At 51.8% G+C, this 18,350-nt stretch overlaps 1 protein-coding gene across 1 annotated transcript in view; it reads right to left on the bottom strand.

The window, feature by feature from the left end:
- Nucleotides 1–17,686, bottom strand: part of Bpi (bactericidal permeability increasing protein) — a 28,423-nt gene extending 10,737 nt beyond the window's left edge. The window contains exons 1-9 of the mRNA XM_052181551.1: nucleotides 17,481–17,686; nucleotides 14,675–14,789; nucleotides 14,372–14,500; nucleotides 13,366–13,524; nucleotides 12,393–12,456; nucleotides 7,643–7,706; nucleotides 4,820–4,911; nucleotides 1,620–1,796; nucleotides 584–634 (exon numbers count right to left, since the gene is read on the bottom strand). Of these exons, the coding sequence (XP_052037511.1) occupies nucleotides 584–634; nucleotides 1,620–1,796; nucleotides 4,820–4,911; nucleotides 7,643–7,706; nucleotides 12,393–12,456; nucleotides 13,366–13,524; nucleotides 14,372–14,500; nucleotides 14,675–14,789; nucleotides 17,481–17,613 (984 nt within the window). The 5' untranslated portion in view covers nucleotides 17,614–17,686. The remainder of the gene's footprint in view (nucleotides 1–583; nucleotides 635–1,619; nucleotides 1,797–4,819; nucleotides 4,912–7,642; nucleotides 7,707–12,392; nucleotides 12,457–13,365; nucleotides 13,525–14,371; nucleotides 14,501–14,674; nucleotides 14,790–17,480) is intronic.
- Nucleotides 17,687–18,350: the final 664 nt, after the last annotated feature.

Below are 18,350 nucleotides of genomic sequence, written 5' to 3'. Positions count from 1 at the left end.
GGGAGGCAGAGAGGGGAGGGGAGACAGAGAAGGGAGGGGAGGCAGAGAGGGGAGGGGAGTCAGAGAAGGGAGGGGAGGCAGAGAGGGGAGGGGAGACAGAGGGGGAGGGGAGGCAGAGAAGGGGAGGGGAGGCAGAGAGGGGAGGGGAGGCAGAGAGGGGGGTAGGACACCAAGGGGAGGGGAGTGCCATGTGTGTGTGTGTGTGTGTGAGAGAGAGAGAGAGAGAGAGAGAGACAGAGAGACAGACAGACAGACAGACAGACAGGCAGGCAGACAGACAGAGAAAGAGAGAGAGGGGGAGAGAGAGACAGAGACAGAGAGAGGGAGAGAGAGAGAGGAGACAGAGATGGAGGTGGAAGATAACAGGTAGGTAGAGCTTAGCTGAGATCTGGCTGTGTGAGGGCCACACCTGGCCTCATCCTCAGGGCATTGGTGGGGCACTTGGACTATGTCTGCCCTGGGCTATCCTGATCCACCTCCAATCTGCTGCCTACGGGCCTGAAGGGGGGGATTCTCATCCTGTCACGATGGTCCAGTCCTCCCCAGCACTCTAGTGAGCTGAGTGAGGAGACAAGTCTCCTACCTTGGGCAGGAAGCCCTTCAGGAAGTCAGTGTTCAGATGGAATCTGGTATCCTTTGATAATTGCAGCGAGGAGAGAAAAGGGTATTGGGAGATTGTTATAGGCTGAGAAGAAAAGACACACGCCAGCCAGACTATGGACACCGGTGCACACTGGCACCTCTGTGGCAATACCACCTGGAACTACTTGGGTAGTAATAGGCCAGGAAGGGTATATAGGGCCATGACTGCCGTCTGCTGCCGGACCAATCATAGGATGGTCTGCTTCAGTGTGCCTGCCTCCATGCTACCCCTCAAATGACAGAAGCCTGACAAACCCATCCCCAACCCCGTCCTGTGATACCCCACCCCTGCTGCCTCTGACTCTTGAGGAATACCAGCTGTGGGTCCCAGACTTGCTCTGAGTAAAGCAGCCCGAGCCCCCACCCGGTGGTCTATGGTTGCTCAGTGGGTCGTGGGCATTCATTCCGCATTCCTTCCTATACAGAGGCAAGAACCTGACGGTTCTGACGAGTGCTGTAGGAAGAACCCAGAGTGTTGGGGGCCATGTTGGGATGGCTGTATCTCCTAGGTGGTAGAGAAGTTTCATCATGTACATACGGGGAAACTGAGGTCCAGAGTGAGTCCAGCCATGAACATGAAGTAAGAGCCAATGAGATTGATGGTTGCTTTGGGCAGGTGTCGCTGAGTCAGGGGTGGGAATGACATATGGTGTATGTGTGTGTGGGGGGGGGGGGGTGGGGACTGCTCAGCACTGAGCCCTGGGCTCCCAGCCTCTTCTTACCCTGCTGCCTCATTAATATTCACAATGGCCTTTGGGGAGGACATCAGTGTGGTGGCCGTAGATGAGTCTGAGGTACAAGGGTGACTAGAGTTCCTCAGTTGACAATGAGTGGAACCAATACTTGAACTCAGGGCTCCGTGACTCCTGACCCCCACAGCACCTTGGACTCCGCCCTTGGGGACAAAGCCTCCCACCTAGGTCTGCTGGGCTCGGAGTCCTTGTTCTTCTAAGCTTGCAGGCAGCCACACTACTCACCAGTCGGCTCCCCAGGGTTATTCTCAAGGTTCCAGACTCTTGGTATGCAAACACCGCGGTGTTGAAGAAGTAGTCAGAGATGCCCATGCATACCATGTAGTCGTTGCTGGGCACAAACTTCATTTCTGGTGGCTCAATGGGATATGGGCCTCGGTGTCCCCGCCAGAAAAACTGTCCCTGGAAGGAAAGAACAGAGCAAGTCTCGGTGTCCTTCTAGGGATTGCAGGCCAGTCCAGTAAAAGACGGGAGAGAATCAGCTAGACATAAGTAGGAACTGCCAGCGGTATGAGCACAGTGGGGGCACCTGGGTGAGCTTTCCAGCATCCTGGGACACGAGGAGGCCGTACTAAGTGTCTGAGGCAGAGGCGTCCAGTCATCACCTCCTCCCCGCTGTACCACTCCACCTCCCTCTTGTCAGTCAGCTGGGCATCCATCAAAAGAACAGTTGCTTCCTCTGTCCCATTAGCAGAATTTGGAAGGCTGAATCCTGTGTTTCAGCGAGCATGGCATGCTACGGGGAGGACACATGCTCCCTGTGTCTCTAAAACGAGATTTGACAATGTGCCATGAAAGCAGATGGTTCGTTCAGGAAGAAAAAGAATGTTGAGCTCAGAGAAGCAAATTATAGGTGCACATTGTGGACTATCACTTAGGCAAAGCTGAAAGAGCATGGAGGGTCTGAAACGTGCACAGGAGAAGCAGTGTTACAGTCAGCGCGGTGCCTTGTGCCGGCAGGAGGGCAGTGCGGACCGTGAACCTTTGGCGTCAGACGTGCAGAGAGGCCCTGTACCACTGCAGTCCAGGAACTCTCTGAGCCTGCGAGTCATGCTGGCCTTAACAGTTACTGCCCATGTCACCCATAATTCCTTTCTTTACTTTTCCTTATTCTTCCTTCCTTCTTTCCTTCCTTCCTTCCTTTCCTTCTCCCTCTCCCTCTCCCTCCCTCTCTCCCCCCCTCTCTTTCTGAGATAGGATCTCCATGTAGCCTTGGCTGGCCTGAAACTTGCTATCTAGTCCAAGCTGAACTTACAAAGGATCCTCCTGCCTCTGTCACCTGAGTGTTGGGATTAAAGGTGTGAATCACTCAGCAGACCACACAGTTCTTTGGACTTTTTTTGTTTTGTTTTGTTTTTGTTTTTGTTTTTGCTTTTGTTTTTGTTTTTCAAGACATGGTTTCTCTGTATAGCCCTGGCTGTCCTGGAACTCACTCTGTAGACCAGGCTGGCCTCGAACTCAGAAATCAGCCTGCCTCTGCCTCCCAAGTGCTGGGATTAAAGGCATGTGCCACCATTGCCCAGCCACACAGTTCTTAAAGACGGTGGAAACTCTTCAATCCGCATCCTTATAGAGCAACACAGACAGGACACACCAGTCCACCATGTAAAACAGCCCATCAGCCAAGACCAGACGTACCTCCTGTGTGATCGAGTATATGTTTCTATACGTGTACAGGTGAATGTGTCTATTTGCACGTGTTTGTATGTACATGTATGTGCACATGTGTATGTGTATATATGTATATCCTATGCATGTGTGTGGACTGTGTGTATGTGTGTGCGCATGCATGTGCATATATGCATGTGTTCAGATATATGCATGTGTGTGCAGTGTGTTTATGTATGCAGGTGTGTCTATGTGTATGTGTTGGTGTGTGCCCTGCTTGTGTATATGTGGGAGAGGGGCATTCGGTCTTGTCTAGCACCACTAGAGGGCAGTCACAGTGGACAGAGAGCTGTCCGGATGATCCCTGCCATGCAGCCTCCTGCTCTTTCTTCCCGGATCACCGCAGGGCTCTGCTTGCCCTGAGTTCATTGTTATTCTGTCCTCCATCTGCCCCTGGTTAACCTTCCATCACCTCCCCCCAGGTCCCAGCCCATGAACGTCCCCGAGTTCATCCTTAGGGAGGACTAGAGACCTGGGCTCCATGTGCACACTTAGCTATCATGTGACTAGCTCTTGTCATTTTAGCGACCAGCATGCCACACAATGGGCAATATGGTCCTGGTTCAGTACCAACTGCAGCTCTGGTTTGCTGCATGGGATGCCCAGGCGGGGAGCTGCTCCGGCCTTCCTCTGGTTGTTCACTGAAGGACAGAGCTACCAGTGGAAGGCCACAGGAGATGATTCGTGGACGGCTTGGGAGTTGTCCACATTGTGCTCCTCTGACTCAGTGATCGCAACAGGATCATGAAGCATGTGTGTGCAGCGTGTGCATTTGCATGTGGGCTGCATGGGCAGTGCTGCGAGGGCAGTACTGTGTGGACAGTGCTGTGTGGATCTGCTTCTACGCCTGCATGTGTGCTGTTGCTGTCTCTGTCTATCTTGTGTCTGTTCCCTATTCTCCGTGTATATTGTATTATCTTAGAGAAGGATTGGACAATCTACCTCGGTCTTGATAGTGTTTATTTCTAGGTGGTATGATATAAGCCAGTAGTCCTCAACACGTGGGGTGAGACCCCTACAGGGATCACATAGCAGATATCCTGAATATCAGATATTTGCATTACAATTCATAACAGTAGCAAAATTACAGTTATGAAGTAACAACAAGATAATTTTATGGTTGGGGGTCACTACAACGTGTGGAACTGCATTAAAGGGCCGTAGCATTAGGAAGGCCAATAACCACTGACTGGGAATGCCATTGACCTCCCTCTGTCGCTTTGCCAACCTTTCCTTCCTTCCCTCCCTCCCTTCCTCTCTCCTTCCTCCCTTCCTCCCTCCCTCCCTTCCTTCCTTCCTTCCTTCCTTCCTTCCTTTCTTCCATCCAACAAATTTCCTGAGCACCTGCTGTATATACAATGAAAAGAGCAGCCCTGCCCTGCCTCATCACAGTGTGTGTTGGGTATTTAGCTTTGCTGAGATAAAGCATTGCCGGGGGCACAGTGAGGGGCTATTTCAGCAGGAGTGGCTGGGGACAGCACCCCTGGGAAGACATCTCTAGGGAGAAAGCCTATTTGAGCAAGAACTGGAAGGAAGCAGGGAGAGCTCTGTCCATATCTGGGGCAGAGGAGCCTGGGCAGGGGAGAGAGGCAGTGCAAAGGCCCTGGGCGGTGGGCAGGCAGAGGGAATTTTGGGGATCTTGGGGGCCAGCATGGCTGGGGCAGGGATGCAGGGGAGTGTGGACTGGGGTAAAACAAGCAGTCCATTTCTGGGGTTAGAGCACATGGAGTAGGTACAAATCTCTGTGGAAGCCTTACCTTTAGCTCTCCCTTCAGAAACTGGTTCGTAGTTATAATAGGAGCCACCGGACTGTAGTCAATTGACGTCACATCATCCGCTCTGGATATCACTACACAGAAAAGGTGAGCTGTGAGCTGTGAGCTGTGGGCTGTGGGCTGTGAGCTGTGAGCTGTGAGCTGTGAGCTGTGAGCTGTGGGCTGTGGGCTGTGAGCTGTGAGCTGTGAGCTGTGAGCTGTGGGCTGTGGGCTGTGGGCTGTGGGCTGTGGGCTGTGGGCTGTGGGCTGTGGGCTGTGGGCTGTGAGCTGTGAGCTGTGGGCTGTGGGCTGTGGGCTGTGGGCTGTGGGCTGTGGGCTGTGAGCTGTGAGCTGTGAGCTGTGAGCTGTGGGCTGTGGGCTGTGAGTTGTGAGCTGTGAGCTGTGAGCTGTGGGCTGTGGGCTGGGAGCTGTGAGCTGTGAGCTGTGGGCTGTGAGCTGTGAGCTGTGAGCTGTGGGCTGTGGGCTGTGGGCTGTGGGCTGTGGGCTGTGGGCTGTGGGCTGTGAGCTGTGAGCTGTGAGCTGTGAGCTGTGAGCTGTGAGCTGTGGGCTGTGGGCTGTGAGCTGTGAGCTGTGAGCTGTGGGCTGTGGGCTGGGAGCTGGGAGCTGTGGGCTGTGAGCTGGGAGCTGTGGGCTGTGAGCTGTGAGCTGTGAGCTGTGAGCTGTGAGCTGTGGGCTGTGGGCTGTGAGCTGTGGGCTGTGGGCTGTGAGCTGTGGGCTGTGGGCTGTGGGCTGTGGGCTGTGGGCTGGGAGCTGGGAGCTGTGAGCTGTGAGCTGTGAGCTGTGGGCTGGGAGCTGTGAGCTGTGAGCTGTGAGCTGTGGGCTGTGAGCTGTGGGCTGTGGGCTGTGAGCTGTGGGCTGTGGGCTGGGAGCTGGGAGCTGGGAGCTGTGAGCTGTGAGCTGTGGGCTGTGGGCTGGGAGCTGTGAGCTGTGAGCTGTGAGCTGTGAGCTGTGGGCTGGGAGCTGGGAGCTGGGAGCTGTGAGCTGTGAGCTGTGGGCTGTGAGCTGTGAGCTGTGGGCTGTGAGCTGTGGGCTGTGGGCTGGGAGCTGTGAGCTGTGAGCTGTGGGCTGTGAGCTGTGGGCTGTGAGCTGTGAGCTGTGAGCTGTGAGCTGTGAGCTGTGAGCTGTGGGCTGTGGGCTGGGAGCTGGGAGCTGTGAGCTGTGAGCTGTGAGCTGTGGGCTGTGAGCTGTGAGCTGTGAGCTGTGGGCTGTGAGCTGTGAGCTGTGGGCTGTGAGCTGTGGGCTGTGGGCTGGGAGCTGGGAGCTGGGAGCTGTGAGCTGTGAGCTGTGAGCTGTGGGCTGGGAGCTGGGAGCTGTGAGCTGTGGGCTGTGAGCTGTGAGCTGTGAGCTGTGGGCTGTGAGCTGTGAGCTGTGAGCTGTGAGCTGTGAGCTATGAGCTGTGAGCTGTGAGCTGTGGGCTGTGAGCTGTGAGCTGGGAGCTGTGGGCTGTGAGCTGTGAGCTGTGGGCTGTGAGCTGTGGGCTGGGAGCTGGGAGCTGGGAGCTGTGGGCTGGGAGCTGCTTCCAGTGACAGTAGTCTGTATGACTGGAACTGTGATCTATTACTGCTCCAGGGAGCCCATGAGATTTCCTTAAAGATGTGAAGTCTGGAGATGGAGATTGGGTTTGAGTACTTAGTGAGCCAATGCCAGACCCTGGGTTCAGTCCCTAGCCCCATATGCACACACATGCACAGGCACGCACGCACATGCACACACCCCACACATTCATACAGGTGTCAATGGCTCACTGAGGGGGAAACATGCTTATAGTCCCATTAAATGGGGGACAGAGGCAAGAGGATTGCTTTGAGGTTGAGGCTAGCCAGATTGCTAAGAATTTGAGGCTAGCCTGGGCTGCTAAGTGAGATCTTGGAGGGGTGGGAAGAGGCTGTTTTTTTGGTCCCACATCAGAGCATGTATTATGGACCCAATGGGGCTGCAGTCCAAAAGGGGACAGTCAGTTTATAAAACCCAACTTCAGGTGGACATGATTAATAGACATCATATACATGTATGAAATTGTCAAAGAATAACTTTTTTTCTTTTTCTTTTTCTTTTTCTTTTTCTTTTCTTTTTCTTTTCTTTTTTTTTTTTTTTTTTTTTTTTTTTTTTTTTTTTTTTTTTTTTTTTTTTTTTGAGACAGGGTTTCTCTGTGTAGCCCTGGCTGTCCTGGAACTCACTCTTAAGACCAGGCTGGCCTCAAACAAAGAAATCTGCCTGCCTCTGCCTCCCAAGTGCTGGGATTAAAGGAGTGCGCCACCACCGCCCAGCCAAAGAATAACATTTTAACTCCATTCTGGGATCCAGAATTTTCTGGCGGCCTCTGAAGCCTCAAGCCCATGTCTGCCCCTCTCTGAGTCTTAATTTCTCCAAGAGTGAAGTCAGGAGGCTGGGGCATCCTGAGTTCCTGGGACAGAAGGATGCCTGCCAGCAGTCACTGTTCTTTGCCATTTGCTGTGTATAGAGATATCAGTCCTTTAGCAGTGTGTGGAGAATGAGGTGTAGAGAGAAATGAGGAACCTCTCATCTCAGACTGTGGCTCACAGGCCTCAGAGAGCCAGGGTGTTGGGGTACGGTCCCAGGGTGCTAGTGTACAGGGGTGCCAGGGTGTCAGCTGTTTGCCCTCTGCCTGACTGAGGGCAGTTTCTTTCCATTTTATTTCTGGATGCACAAGGAGCTGGCCCAATGCCAGCTGTGGTGGAAAGAAGTCTGCCCGGCCCCTCCTCACAGGCTCAGGCCTGACACATCCGCTCTGCCTCTCTCCCACTCCCGATGCCCTGTCTACCCTCAGCCCACTCCAGCCCTCACCTGGAAGAGTCTTCACATAAGGCTGAAGTTTGGAGGATACGGAGTTTCTCACGATCTTGCAGATCTAGGGGCAACCAAAGGGATGTCAGTGAGCTTCCATCCACAGGGGCTGGAGAGATGGCTCAGTGGTTAAGAGCACTGACTGCTTTTCCAGAGGTCCTGAGTTCAATTCCCAGCATCCACATGGTGGCTCACAACCACCATTTGTAAAGGGATGAGATGCCCTCTTCTGGTGTGTCTAGAGAGAGTAATAATGTACTTATGTACATAAAATAATTCTTTTTTTTAAGTGCCACCTACAACTAAGAGTCAAGACACACTGTCTCCATCTTTTCTTTTCTTTCTTTCCTTTTCTTTCTCTTCCTCCTCCTCCTCCTCCTCCTCCTCCTCCTCCTCCTCCTCCTCTTCTTCTTCTTCTTCTTCTTCTTCTTCTTCTTCTTCTTCTTCTTCTTCTTCTTCTTCTTCTTCTTCTTCTTCTTCTTCTTCTTCTTCTTCTTCTTCTTCTTCTTCTTCTTCTTCTTCTTCTTCTTCTTCTTCTTTCTTCTTCTTCTTCTTCTTCCTTCTTCTTCTTCTTCTTCTTCTTCTTCTTCTTCTTCTTCTTCTTCTTCTTCTTCTTCTTCTTCTTCCTCCTCCTCCTCCTCCTCCTCCTCCTCCTCCTCTCCTCCTCCTCCTCCTCCTCCTCCTTCTTCTTTAGATTTGGTTTTTTCGAGACAGGGTTTCTCTATGTAGCCCTGGCTGTCCTGGAACTCACTCTGTAGACTAGGCTGGCCTCGAACTCAGAGATCCGCCTGTCTCTGCCTCCCAGAGTGCTGGGATTACAGGCGTGCACCACCACCGCCCGGCCCATCTCCATCTTTTCTCTGTGGCTATAGCAAAATACCGGAGACCAAGTAATTTGCAGAGAACACGGGTTTATTTTGCACCTGGGTTCTTTATAAATTCCAAGAACAAGGGGCTAGCATCTGCTTGGTGTCAGGAGGAGATTTCTTGCTGCATTTTAACATGGTAGAGGGAAGACCATGGCAAGACAGAGAGACATGTCCTGGCTTGGGTTCCTCTGTGTCTTCCTATCAAGCAGCAATGCATCATGGGCACTCATTTGACTCTGATTGCCTTTTCAAGGTTGTATACCTTTAAACACCATTAACAGGTTATTTTGGAGATTAAGTTTCATATACCCACATGAACTCTGCGGATACAAATCAAAACCACAGCCTGGGCTTTCCCTTCCTTTGGTGTCTTCTTAAAAATCATGCAGCTACTCAAGCTTCCTGGCCGCCAGGAAGCTCTGAAAGAGCAACTGTTGTACAAGACTATATTGCCTGCTTGCGTTCCGTGTCTTTCCTGTACGTAAAACTTCCCTAGTGGGTATTTGTGTGATCTGTGCTATAGAATTGTGTTCACTGTTGTTGTTAGTTATTTTGTCTTATTTTTTAATTAACCAATTAATTAATTAACTACTTAATTTTTTGTTGTCTCAGATTCTCCATGGGATGAAGCAGCGAGCAAACACAGGTTGGACCATGGCTAGCCTTCCCTGCTGTGCTCTTGATCGTGGTGCATCCTCTAGTCTCAGATGTTGGTAGGCACCCTCACCTTAGCCTTGTGACTGGAGAGGCCACCTCTGGCAGCTTCCCAGGATGTGGCTCCCAAGGGAAGACACACTGGCCTAAGAACCAGCCGACTTTATTGCTGAGGAAGTCTCTCCATTTCTCTAGAACCTTATTCCCCACCTGTGACATGGAACAGGTCAATTGCAGTAGCCTAGATAACCAAACCTCTGCCACTGGCAAAATTTGGTTACCTACAGTCAACCATTATCCAAAACTATGGAAATGGAAAATTCTAGAAATATGAAAATTTCAAGTTTTAAATTGTGTGTTTCTTTGAAGAGATGACAAAACCTCACCCAATCCCACCTAAGACACAGATGACCCCTCTGTCCTTCACATTCAAGTTCTGTAGGCTACCTGTCTGTTAGCCACGTAGTATCTACCCATCCAGGTCATCAGACCAATCCCGGTGTTTGTGCCCAAGTAACTGTACTTAATAATGGCCCTAAAATCAGGCGGGCTGCCGCTGGAACTATTAAGACAGTGTCTTATCATGAATGTGACAGAGCACTGGCTCATTTTAGCTCTATTTCATCCTCTGGGTGGTACAGGACCCAAGATTTAGCCTTCAAGGCAGGAAGAAAGGCTTTATCGGGTGACATCATTCCAAGAGGTGGTTCTCCAACTGAATAAAAAGGAGACACACGTAATAACCTAGCATCCATCTCTCTGCTTCCTGAGTGGATGTGGTGGTACTGGACGCCTCATTCTCTCACCACCCTGACTGACCTTCTATAATGGGCCACACCTTCAAACAACAGCCAAATTAACCCTTGCTACCTTTGCCAGGTTTTGAACCGGCAGTGAGTAAAATAGCTAATGTGATCATTAAGAGACTAGACCAGGAGGACAAAGGAATGTTGGGAATTGAAGGCAAGATTGAGGGGCTACTACACACAGATGGTGGCCAGGGAAAAGGAGCTGTGGCCACAACATCCAAGATCTCTGTGTCATGATAACTAGACCAGTGGGTGACCAGGGAACCAGGACAGAACAAGGGTGGGAAACCAACTCAATTAAAAAAAAGTATTATTGCAGGAAATCCCCCAGATCTGGGGAAAGAAAAGACATTTAAGAACACTAGGTATTTGGGACCCCAGAAGAGAACTGTCTCATGTCCTACTGAGGCTAAAGACCAGAAGCCAAAATAAAGGAAGAACCCTGGAGACTGTAGAAGAGAAGCCACTCCTGTAGGCAAAGTCACCAGAGTAACAGCACACCAGTCCCCAGGAGCCCTGGGCAGGGGGTGGGGCAGGGGTAAGGGATTCCTCTTCTCAGTCCCAAAACAAAGAACTGTCTGCAGGCTACCAGGAAAAGCTATCACCGAAAGGGAAATAAAGACTCCCCCCACAATGACCACAGACCAAAGCCATTCTTCCCACTAACCAGTGCTGAAGGGGTTGTTTAGAGGAGTCCTCTGTGGGTGTGGGTGGGTGTGTGGGGGCACTCGTGACACACGGCAGAGACTCACACCAGTACAGAGCTTGGGCAAGGATCTGTCTCATTAGGAGAATAAGCATCGAGAGGAAGGAAAGACTCTGGCTTCAACTCAGTAACCTAGAAAACCTTTAAGAAGGAGAAGTTGGTGTGCACCGTCTCTCAGTGACAACCCTAATAGTGGGGTTCAATGGTAAAGATGCTTGCCACTCAAGAGTGAGGGGCTGAGTTCTGAGTTCAAATCCCCAGGGCCTATGTAGAAGCTGGTAGCACAACCACCTGGAACCCTAGTGCTTCCGATGGAGAGATGGTAGATGGAGATAGAAAAGTGTCCAGAGGCCGGGCAGTGGTGGTGCACGCCTTTAATCCCAGCACTTGGGAGGCAGAGGCAGGCAGATTTCTGAGTTTGAGGCAAGCCTGGTCTACAGAGTGAGTTCCAGGACAGCCAGGGCTACACAGAGAAACTCTGTCTAGAAAACAAAACAAACAAACAAAAATGTCCAGAGGTTGGAGCGTCACCTTGCTTGGTTTATGCTGTAGACAAGCAAAAAAGGACTTGCACATCTCAAACAAGGTGGAAAGTGAGGACAGTTTCCTGAGTTGTTCTCTGACCTCCACATGGGCAGAGTGGGCACAAGTGTGTGTGCATTGACACATGTAAGTACACACATAACCAGTGTACACGCGTGCACATGCACGCATGCGAGCTGACCACAAATGTAAATCGCCTTAACTCTCCAATTAAAAGATGCAGACTGACTTAATGGATTAAAGGATAAAGTCTACTTATTGCTGGGCCTTGGTTTGCAGCCCAGATCCTTCCAGGGGCTTCCTGGGAAGAGAGGGAGGAGGGAAGGGAGAGATGGAAGGTGGGGAGGAAGAGGGGAAGAGGGAAGGGGTGGATAAGCTTCCCTTGGAATGTGCTTCTGTTACAGGAGGCCATAAGGTCCCAGGAGGAACTGGGCCATCCTTCTCCAAGGCTCTGTGCCACTTTTCTCCCTGGCCCAGGTTGACAGGGCTTTCAGGGATGGCCGAACACTGGCTGCTCCAGAGAAACTATTGCTTACCCACCAGGCCAGTGGGAGGTCCCAGATCAGCAAATGGAGCCCAAGAGTCTCTGCAGCCTCCCAGGGCCTCAGCTGCTTAGCCAGCTCCCCAGTATGCTCCAGCCTGCCCAGGCCCACCTGCAGCCTGTAGAATCTGGCACCCAAGGTTCTTCAGCAGGATATCCTGCTGCTGCTGACCTTTGGGGACCTCGCACCCAGTGCATACACAGAGGGTTCTTGGAATAGTGCTATGCTGTGGAGGATGAGGGTGCCCTGTCATATGCACCCTCATCATCACTGGGCTCCGCATTCCACAGGGATCCCTTCTAGATGCCTCTTCTTGTGTTCTAGGGTAGCACAGGCAGGGCAGGGGAGGGGAGGGCAGCTAGGAGGAGACAGCAGGGAGGCTGGCTGTTCCTCTGTGAACAGAGGCGGGTGCACACAGGTTGCCTGGCAGTTACGGGAAGGTTTTCTGGGTAGAGGGCACCCCTTCCCTGTTCCATCTATGGACCTTGCTGTAAAGCACACAGCTGGGTTCTGGGGATGACACTGTGGATTCAAACGCTCTGTGGAAGCTGAGGGATTGGGATGAAGGCCAGGGTGGGTCCCTGAGGCCTCTGCCCTGCCACCGCGGGTGCCCAGCCCTCCTCCTACCTTTTTGTAAATGATGTTTTTCAGGGAAGTCTCAATTTTCCTGTGGAACAGTCGGATCAGCCACCTGGAGGTTGACATGTGGGGACATACAGGAGACTTTCAGGTGTACCTGGGAACCCTGGCAGCTAGGCCTTGGTCTGGGAGGCAACCTGGACTGCTTTCATACTAGCTACAGACACCTCCCCATCCCATTCCCAGCTCCCCACTGCTCTCCCCCTCTGTAAATCAGCCACACCGGCCTGCCTTGTTCTCCGCCCCCTACTCTCCCCTGTACCTCTGCTTCCTCTCACTACAGTTGGTACATGTCATCCCCCCCTTGTCCAAAACACCGCATCACCAACTTCTACCCACTCATTCTTTTCATCTCTGCTCAAATGTCATTTCCTCCTGCCCCAGACTGGGCCAGGTCCTCCAGTTCTAAGTGTCCAGGGCACTCTGTACCTCTCCTAAGTTCTTACGGGTCTAGGTGAACCCTGCATTGATATAACGACATCACTAATGTTTCTCTCCCACACTGAGTCAGGTGCTTCAGGAAACAGGAAACAGGGCTGGGCTGCCTGAGAGCCTGGGGTCACACAGCCCTGACCTTGACTACTCGGTGGCCGGCATGAGACCTCTTCCTGAAGACCCTGGGCGGATGGCGTAAGAGCATTAATACACTGAGCCACATAGCTGCACAGCAAGGCCTAGGTGGGGCTTCGTCAGTGTCCACCACCCTCTGTGCAGGCTTCCCAGGCCTGGTGCAGAGCGTGTCTTGTAAGTGATTATGGAATAGGAATTTGAACACCTATCAGTACTGAGCTGTCCCTCGAGACAGTGTCTGCTCCACTTGAGGCCCTGCCCCTCCCACACCCAAGGCTCTGAAACACCCGCGTGGAGGCAAACCTGCTCCTGTATTTTCTGAGGAAGGAGACTTGGGGGTTGGGAAGGGAGGGACAGTCTTCTCTCAGGACTGCAGCCCCAGGATACCTACCCCAGCATGCTGCCTGAGATTTTGATACTGACGCTGTCGATGTGACTGTCGCAGTTGGAACAGGTGATGGTGATGTGGCCTGTGGGGTCACTACCCATTGTCAGGTCAGCGAAGATGGAGACGCCCTCGACGCTCAGATCAAAATTGCCACTGGCTTTGCTGAAAGGGAGACAGAGGAACGTGAAGCCTTTCCTCCTTATACTTCCCCCATTAGCAGGGGGATTCCCCCATTCCGGGGATCAGGGGCTTCAGAGAGAAGAGGCAACGGTGCAAGCAAACCCCACAACACTGGGTGTCAGTGTTCTAACTTGACATCCCAACCTGTTTCTTCCTGGTAGTTACTCTGCCTCCCTCAGAGCCCTTGCTGTGTGGCTTTGTCCCTGTGTCTTAGCCTCTCTGAGCTGTTTTCTCATCCAGGCTTTGTACTAGCAGCTAAACGTGGGGTGTACATCTCGGTTCTGTCACTAAAAATCTGTGTTTGGTGTTGTGACTTTAAACAATTACTGATCGGGTATTCTATTAATGAAGTTAATCGCCATCCCTGTTGGAAGGAAATGAATTTAAATAAGGCAGGGGACAGGAATGCATGTGATTACCACTAAGACTTATGCTCTGGGTGGCACACGCTGCCTCAGGGAAGGAGCCACACCTCTCAGCTGGGCCTAGCTGATACACAGACACTGCATCCTGCTGTTTTAAGTCCCTGAGATTGGGATGCTTGTTACACAGCAGTGGTTGCTGGCTAATACAGCGAAGAAACCAAAAGTCCTGCTTAGCTTTCCCTTCTGAACCATACACACCAACTCAGCCTTGCCAAGTCCTTCACTGGGACATAAATAAACTCCGCTCCCCATCCAGGCTTTTGTAGAGTTCTTTTAAGTGGGACAATTCTCCCAGCCCAGAGACCCTGCTGAAGTGGACTTCCCCCCATCCCCCGCCCCGCCCCTGGCTCTGATTCCTCCAAGTGCCACCAGTCCATCCAGAAACCCTTGCGCATGGGACTCACAAGAAGTTCTTCTTAGTTTTCCATTTTCCGCTGATCTTGATGCTGGCTTCTTTGATGGACAGCTGGAGGCTATCAGTGGGCTGCAGCTTCATCTCAGGATTAGGAATATGAAACCCATTCACAACCATGCTACAGAGGAAAAAGTCCAGTCACCATCCTAAGAAGGCTCAGTGAGTCCCTTCACCCACATGTCGCCCCGGACAGACTATTCGGTCACTTAGGTGTCTTAGGCTCCTTAGGTTCACCATGGACGGGCAGTTTCCGTCTCGTAGGGTGATTATCAACGAAGACGACAAGCCTCACCTGTAGAATTCGTAGGAACCTTTTCCCAGGTGCTTTATCTTAAAGACTCCAGAGAAGTCAGGAACACTGATAGTTTGTAGCTCCTCCTGTAATACAACCATGCCCTGCTGGCACGCTGGAGAACAGAGCATAGAGAGGCAAGCTCAGAACTCAGCTCATAAGCAGGGCTGGAGGCTCCTGGCAGCTCCAGACCCTTGGGCCTGACCTCAGAGAAGACAGCAAGATGCAGCAGGGGTGCCTTCAGATAGCCAGAACCTTGAGCTGATAGCTTACCCACTTCTCCCTTTCTGTATGCCACTCCAATATCACAGAGATAAAGACAGAGAGGACCATGTCCCAACGCGGCTCTGTGAACACTGGAATAGTCATTCTCAGGCAGTGGACCATTCTTTTGATTTTTTTCAACCATTTGAACCACAAAGACCATCTTTAAGGATATATGTGTACACCTGTAATCCCAGCACTGAGGACGCTGAGGCAGGAGAGCTTGAATATAGGGGCCTACAGCAAGACCCTGTCTCCAAAGAAGCCAAATGCTGGGGACTTGGTTCAGTAGAGTAATAGCACCACAAAGATAAGGACCAGAGTTCAGAAGCCACAAAAAACTGAAGGGTGGGGTGACTTGTCTGTAATCCCAGTGCTCAGGAGATGGGGGACAGGGGTCCCAGGGCAAGCTGACTGGCTAGAATAGCTGTATCAGAGAGCTCTAGATTGAAGATTGGCTTCAAAATTTAAAATGGAGAATGATCAAGGAAGATATCCAGTGTCATTTTCTGACCTTCACACGACATATATGCACTGTCACCCCCACACAATCATGGGTATGTATGTACTCATGCACACACACACACACACACACACACACACACTGTGTATTGTGCCTGAGGAACAACACCTGAGTTTTTTTCCCCCTAGCTCCCCGGTGTACCCACCCCCATTACAATGTATGCACACACATCCCAAAACAAATCCTTCCTGGTTCATAGGTCATTCAGAAATATACAGTGAGTCACACTGAGCCTACTGTGGGCTGTATTCTGTAAATCCTGCTCTGATCTAACACCTCCAAACAGTCGGTCAAGTATCTCTCGCCACACCTTCCTCCCGACTGTAGTCCCACTGATGTGCACCCTCTACAGCCTCCAGACTCTGTCTACAGGACCTTTGCACGTGCCACTCCTGCTAGCCACCTGTTCATCTTTCTTCCCAGTTCCATTGCCAGTTCTTCAGGAAGCTTCCCTGACACAGACTGTTCAGCATCTCCACAGTCTTAGTGTCTCATCTGGAGCACCCATTCTCCATTGTAATCAGGCATCTATTCACACGACTCTGATGTCACTCTCCCTTGCTAGGATGGACATCCCGAACAGTTAGTGCAACACCAGCTTTTATGCTTCAGTGTGTCCCGCTGGTGTTTACCGTGGTACCTGGCACTTACTCTTTGTTGGGTAAATAAATGAATGCCCCAGAGGCAGGAATTCTGCCACCAGTGATTATGTGGCTAACAGCACCAAGGATCCAATTAACAGGCAACCATGTCCCTGAGGTGAGAAGAGGGAGGCAGAGAGGTGACCTGAGGTGGCTTCCAGTTTCCCAGGAACCAAGATGTAGTTATAACCAACAGTTGTAACAATAAAAAGCACAGGGGTCTTCCTGTCCACCAGCCCTGCTCCCTGCAAAACTGGGCAATCCTAGGAAGGAAGGGGGGTCCTTCCCTTCTCTCCCATCCCCTAGCACTCTGATCAAGAGCTCACAGCTGACATATGGTTGAGGCAAGATGGGGAACTAGGTTTCTAGTTCCCCAAGCCCAGGCCCTAGGGTCAGCCTTTGGATGTGGGCATACAAACAACTAATAGGCTTGCTGCATTTTCAAAAACCCACTCCAGTTGCCAAATAGGACACTGGAGCTGAGCCTCTGCTCTCCCTAAAGCTGTCAGTCACACATGCACTCATGTGACATGTACACACACACACACACACACACACACACACACCAGCTCTGGGTTTAAACACAACCATATCCTCCTCAAAGCTCATAGGGGAATCTGTTTGCATCCCTGCGATGTCCTGCATGGCCTGAAACATGAGTTCTGGGATAGGCAAGCAGATCCCCTGGGCCCTGTGCACACTGGGTTTGAGGACCCGCCCCCACCTGGTCTGATCTGATCTGGGATCACCCTGAGTTCTGCAGTTCCTCTCTCTGTCACCAGGGGGCAGCACTAAACAGCCCCAAGAAGGGCCTCAGTGAGGACCAGAGCGCACTTTCCATAGCCCTTGCAAGAGACTCTGCTCACGTGCAGGAGTGCTGTGTCCCACCCAGTCCTACAATGGAAAAATCGGGAATGGTGGATCTGTGAGGCACCTGGCAGCGAAGCAGGTGAGCGGAGCTGTTACCTGCCTGGGCTTTGGGAGTAGCCTGGGTTAGCTTTTCCAGAGTCTGCCAGCAGAGTGTGTACGTCTCATTGGAGGCTCCGCCCCCCGCCCCCAACCCGCTCAGTCTCTAACAAAGGAGGTAAGGCTTTGTAAAAAAAGGGCCTAGAAATGGCACGGTATAGAGAGAAGGGATTGTGGGGACCCTCAGAGCCCTGGGGAACTTGGAATCTTCTAGAGAGTAGTGTGGTCTAGTCCCAGCTCTGACACTTTCCAGCCCTATGAGACAGTGCCTTATTGTCTTTCTATGTAAAACAGGGGGAAAGGGAGGGTCTCCCCAGCAGAGCTATGACCTTGCCAGGCACCCGATTTAAAGGGGTATGCACCCTAAGTGCCCGGTCAGGGAACGGGAGGGAGGAGAAAGGCGTCCAATTACCGAAGTCCAGACCCTTCTGGGAGATCAGGGCCACGAAGCCAGGGGAGTCGGTGGCCACTGTCAGGGCTGTGCCCATGATGGCCAACAGCGCCAGGGTTGACCATTTCCGCACGTTGTCAGGGCCCCAGGCCATGTCCTCCAGGGCAGTCCAAACCTCAGGGCCTCGGATGGGAACCTGAAACCTGTAGAGAAGCCTTCTGGGGAAGGGCAGGGCAGTAATAGAAAGAGGAAGGAGGAAGGCGACCGTGGGGGCGGGAGGGGGAGGGCAGCTGCGGTTCCCCATCAACGTTGGGGACCAGTCCAGGGGCTGCCCCAGTGGAGCCTAGAGGTCTGTGCGAGCATGGGCGTGTGCGCATGTGCTGTGCACGCGCACATACATGCAAGCACGCGCGAGCCTGTTGAGACCTGTGGATCCTGGGCTGATTTCTCTTCCTAAGCATTCCGTCCTTTTCCTGAGTCCTCCTTGCTTCATTTAAGGCTTTCTTCTAAGTTGGGTGGTGACACCACATGAAGATTCACTGTATCTATTTTCTATTCCTTTGTTTTTTTCCGTAGTAAAATATTAAAAACAAAAAAAACAAAAAACAAAAAACAAGAAACAACCCAGGACCTTTGGAGGTGTCCCCCATCCCAGGTCTCAGAGGTATTTTTTAATGCTCTAATTCTGGAGTCTTGTCCTTGATATCTCGGCTACACTTTAAGGCTAATCTCAGCCTCTCTGTGCTTCTCGGAGTCTCATTTTCTCTCCTATAGAGTGCGGGGTCTAATCACCTTTGCCCCCGCTCACTGTGAGGACAGGATGGCCTTACAGTAGGGAAAGCCGACATACTGTGCCTTCCGAGAAAGAGATTCCAGATGGGAGCATTAATC

Source organism: Apodemus sylvaticus, chromosome 5 (assembly GCF_947179515.1).
Source record: "Apodemus sylvaticus chromosome 5, mApoSyl1.1, whole genome shotgun sequence".
Taxonomy (NCBI): domain Eukaryota; kingdom Metazoa; phylum Chordata; class Mammalia; order Rodentia; family Muridae; genus Apodemus; species Apodemus sylvaticus.
This window is presented reverse-complemented; position numbering and strand designations above follow the sequence as displayed.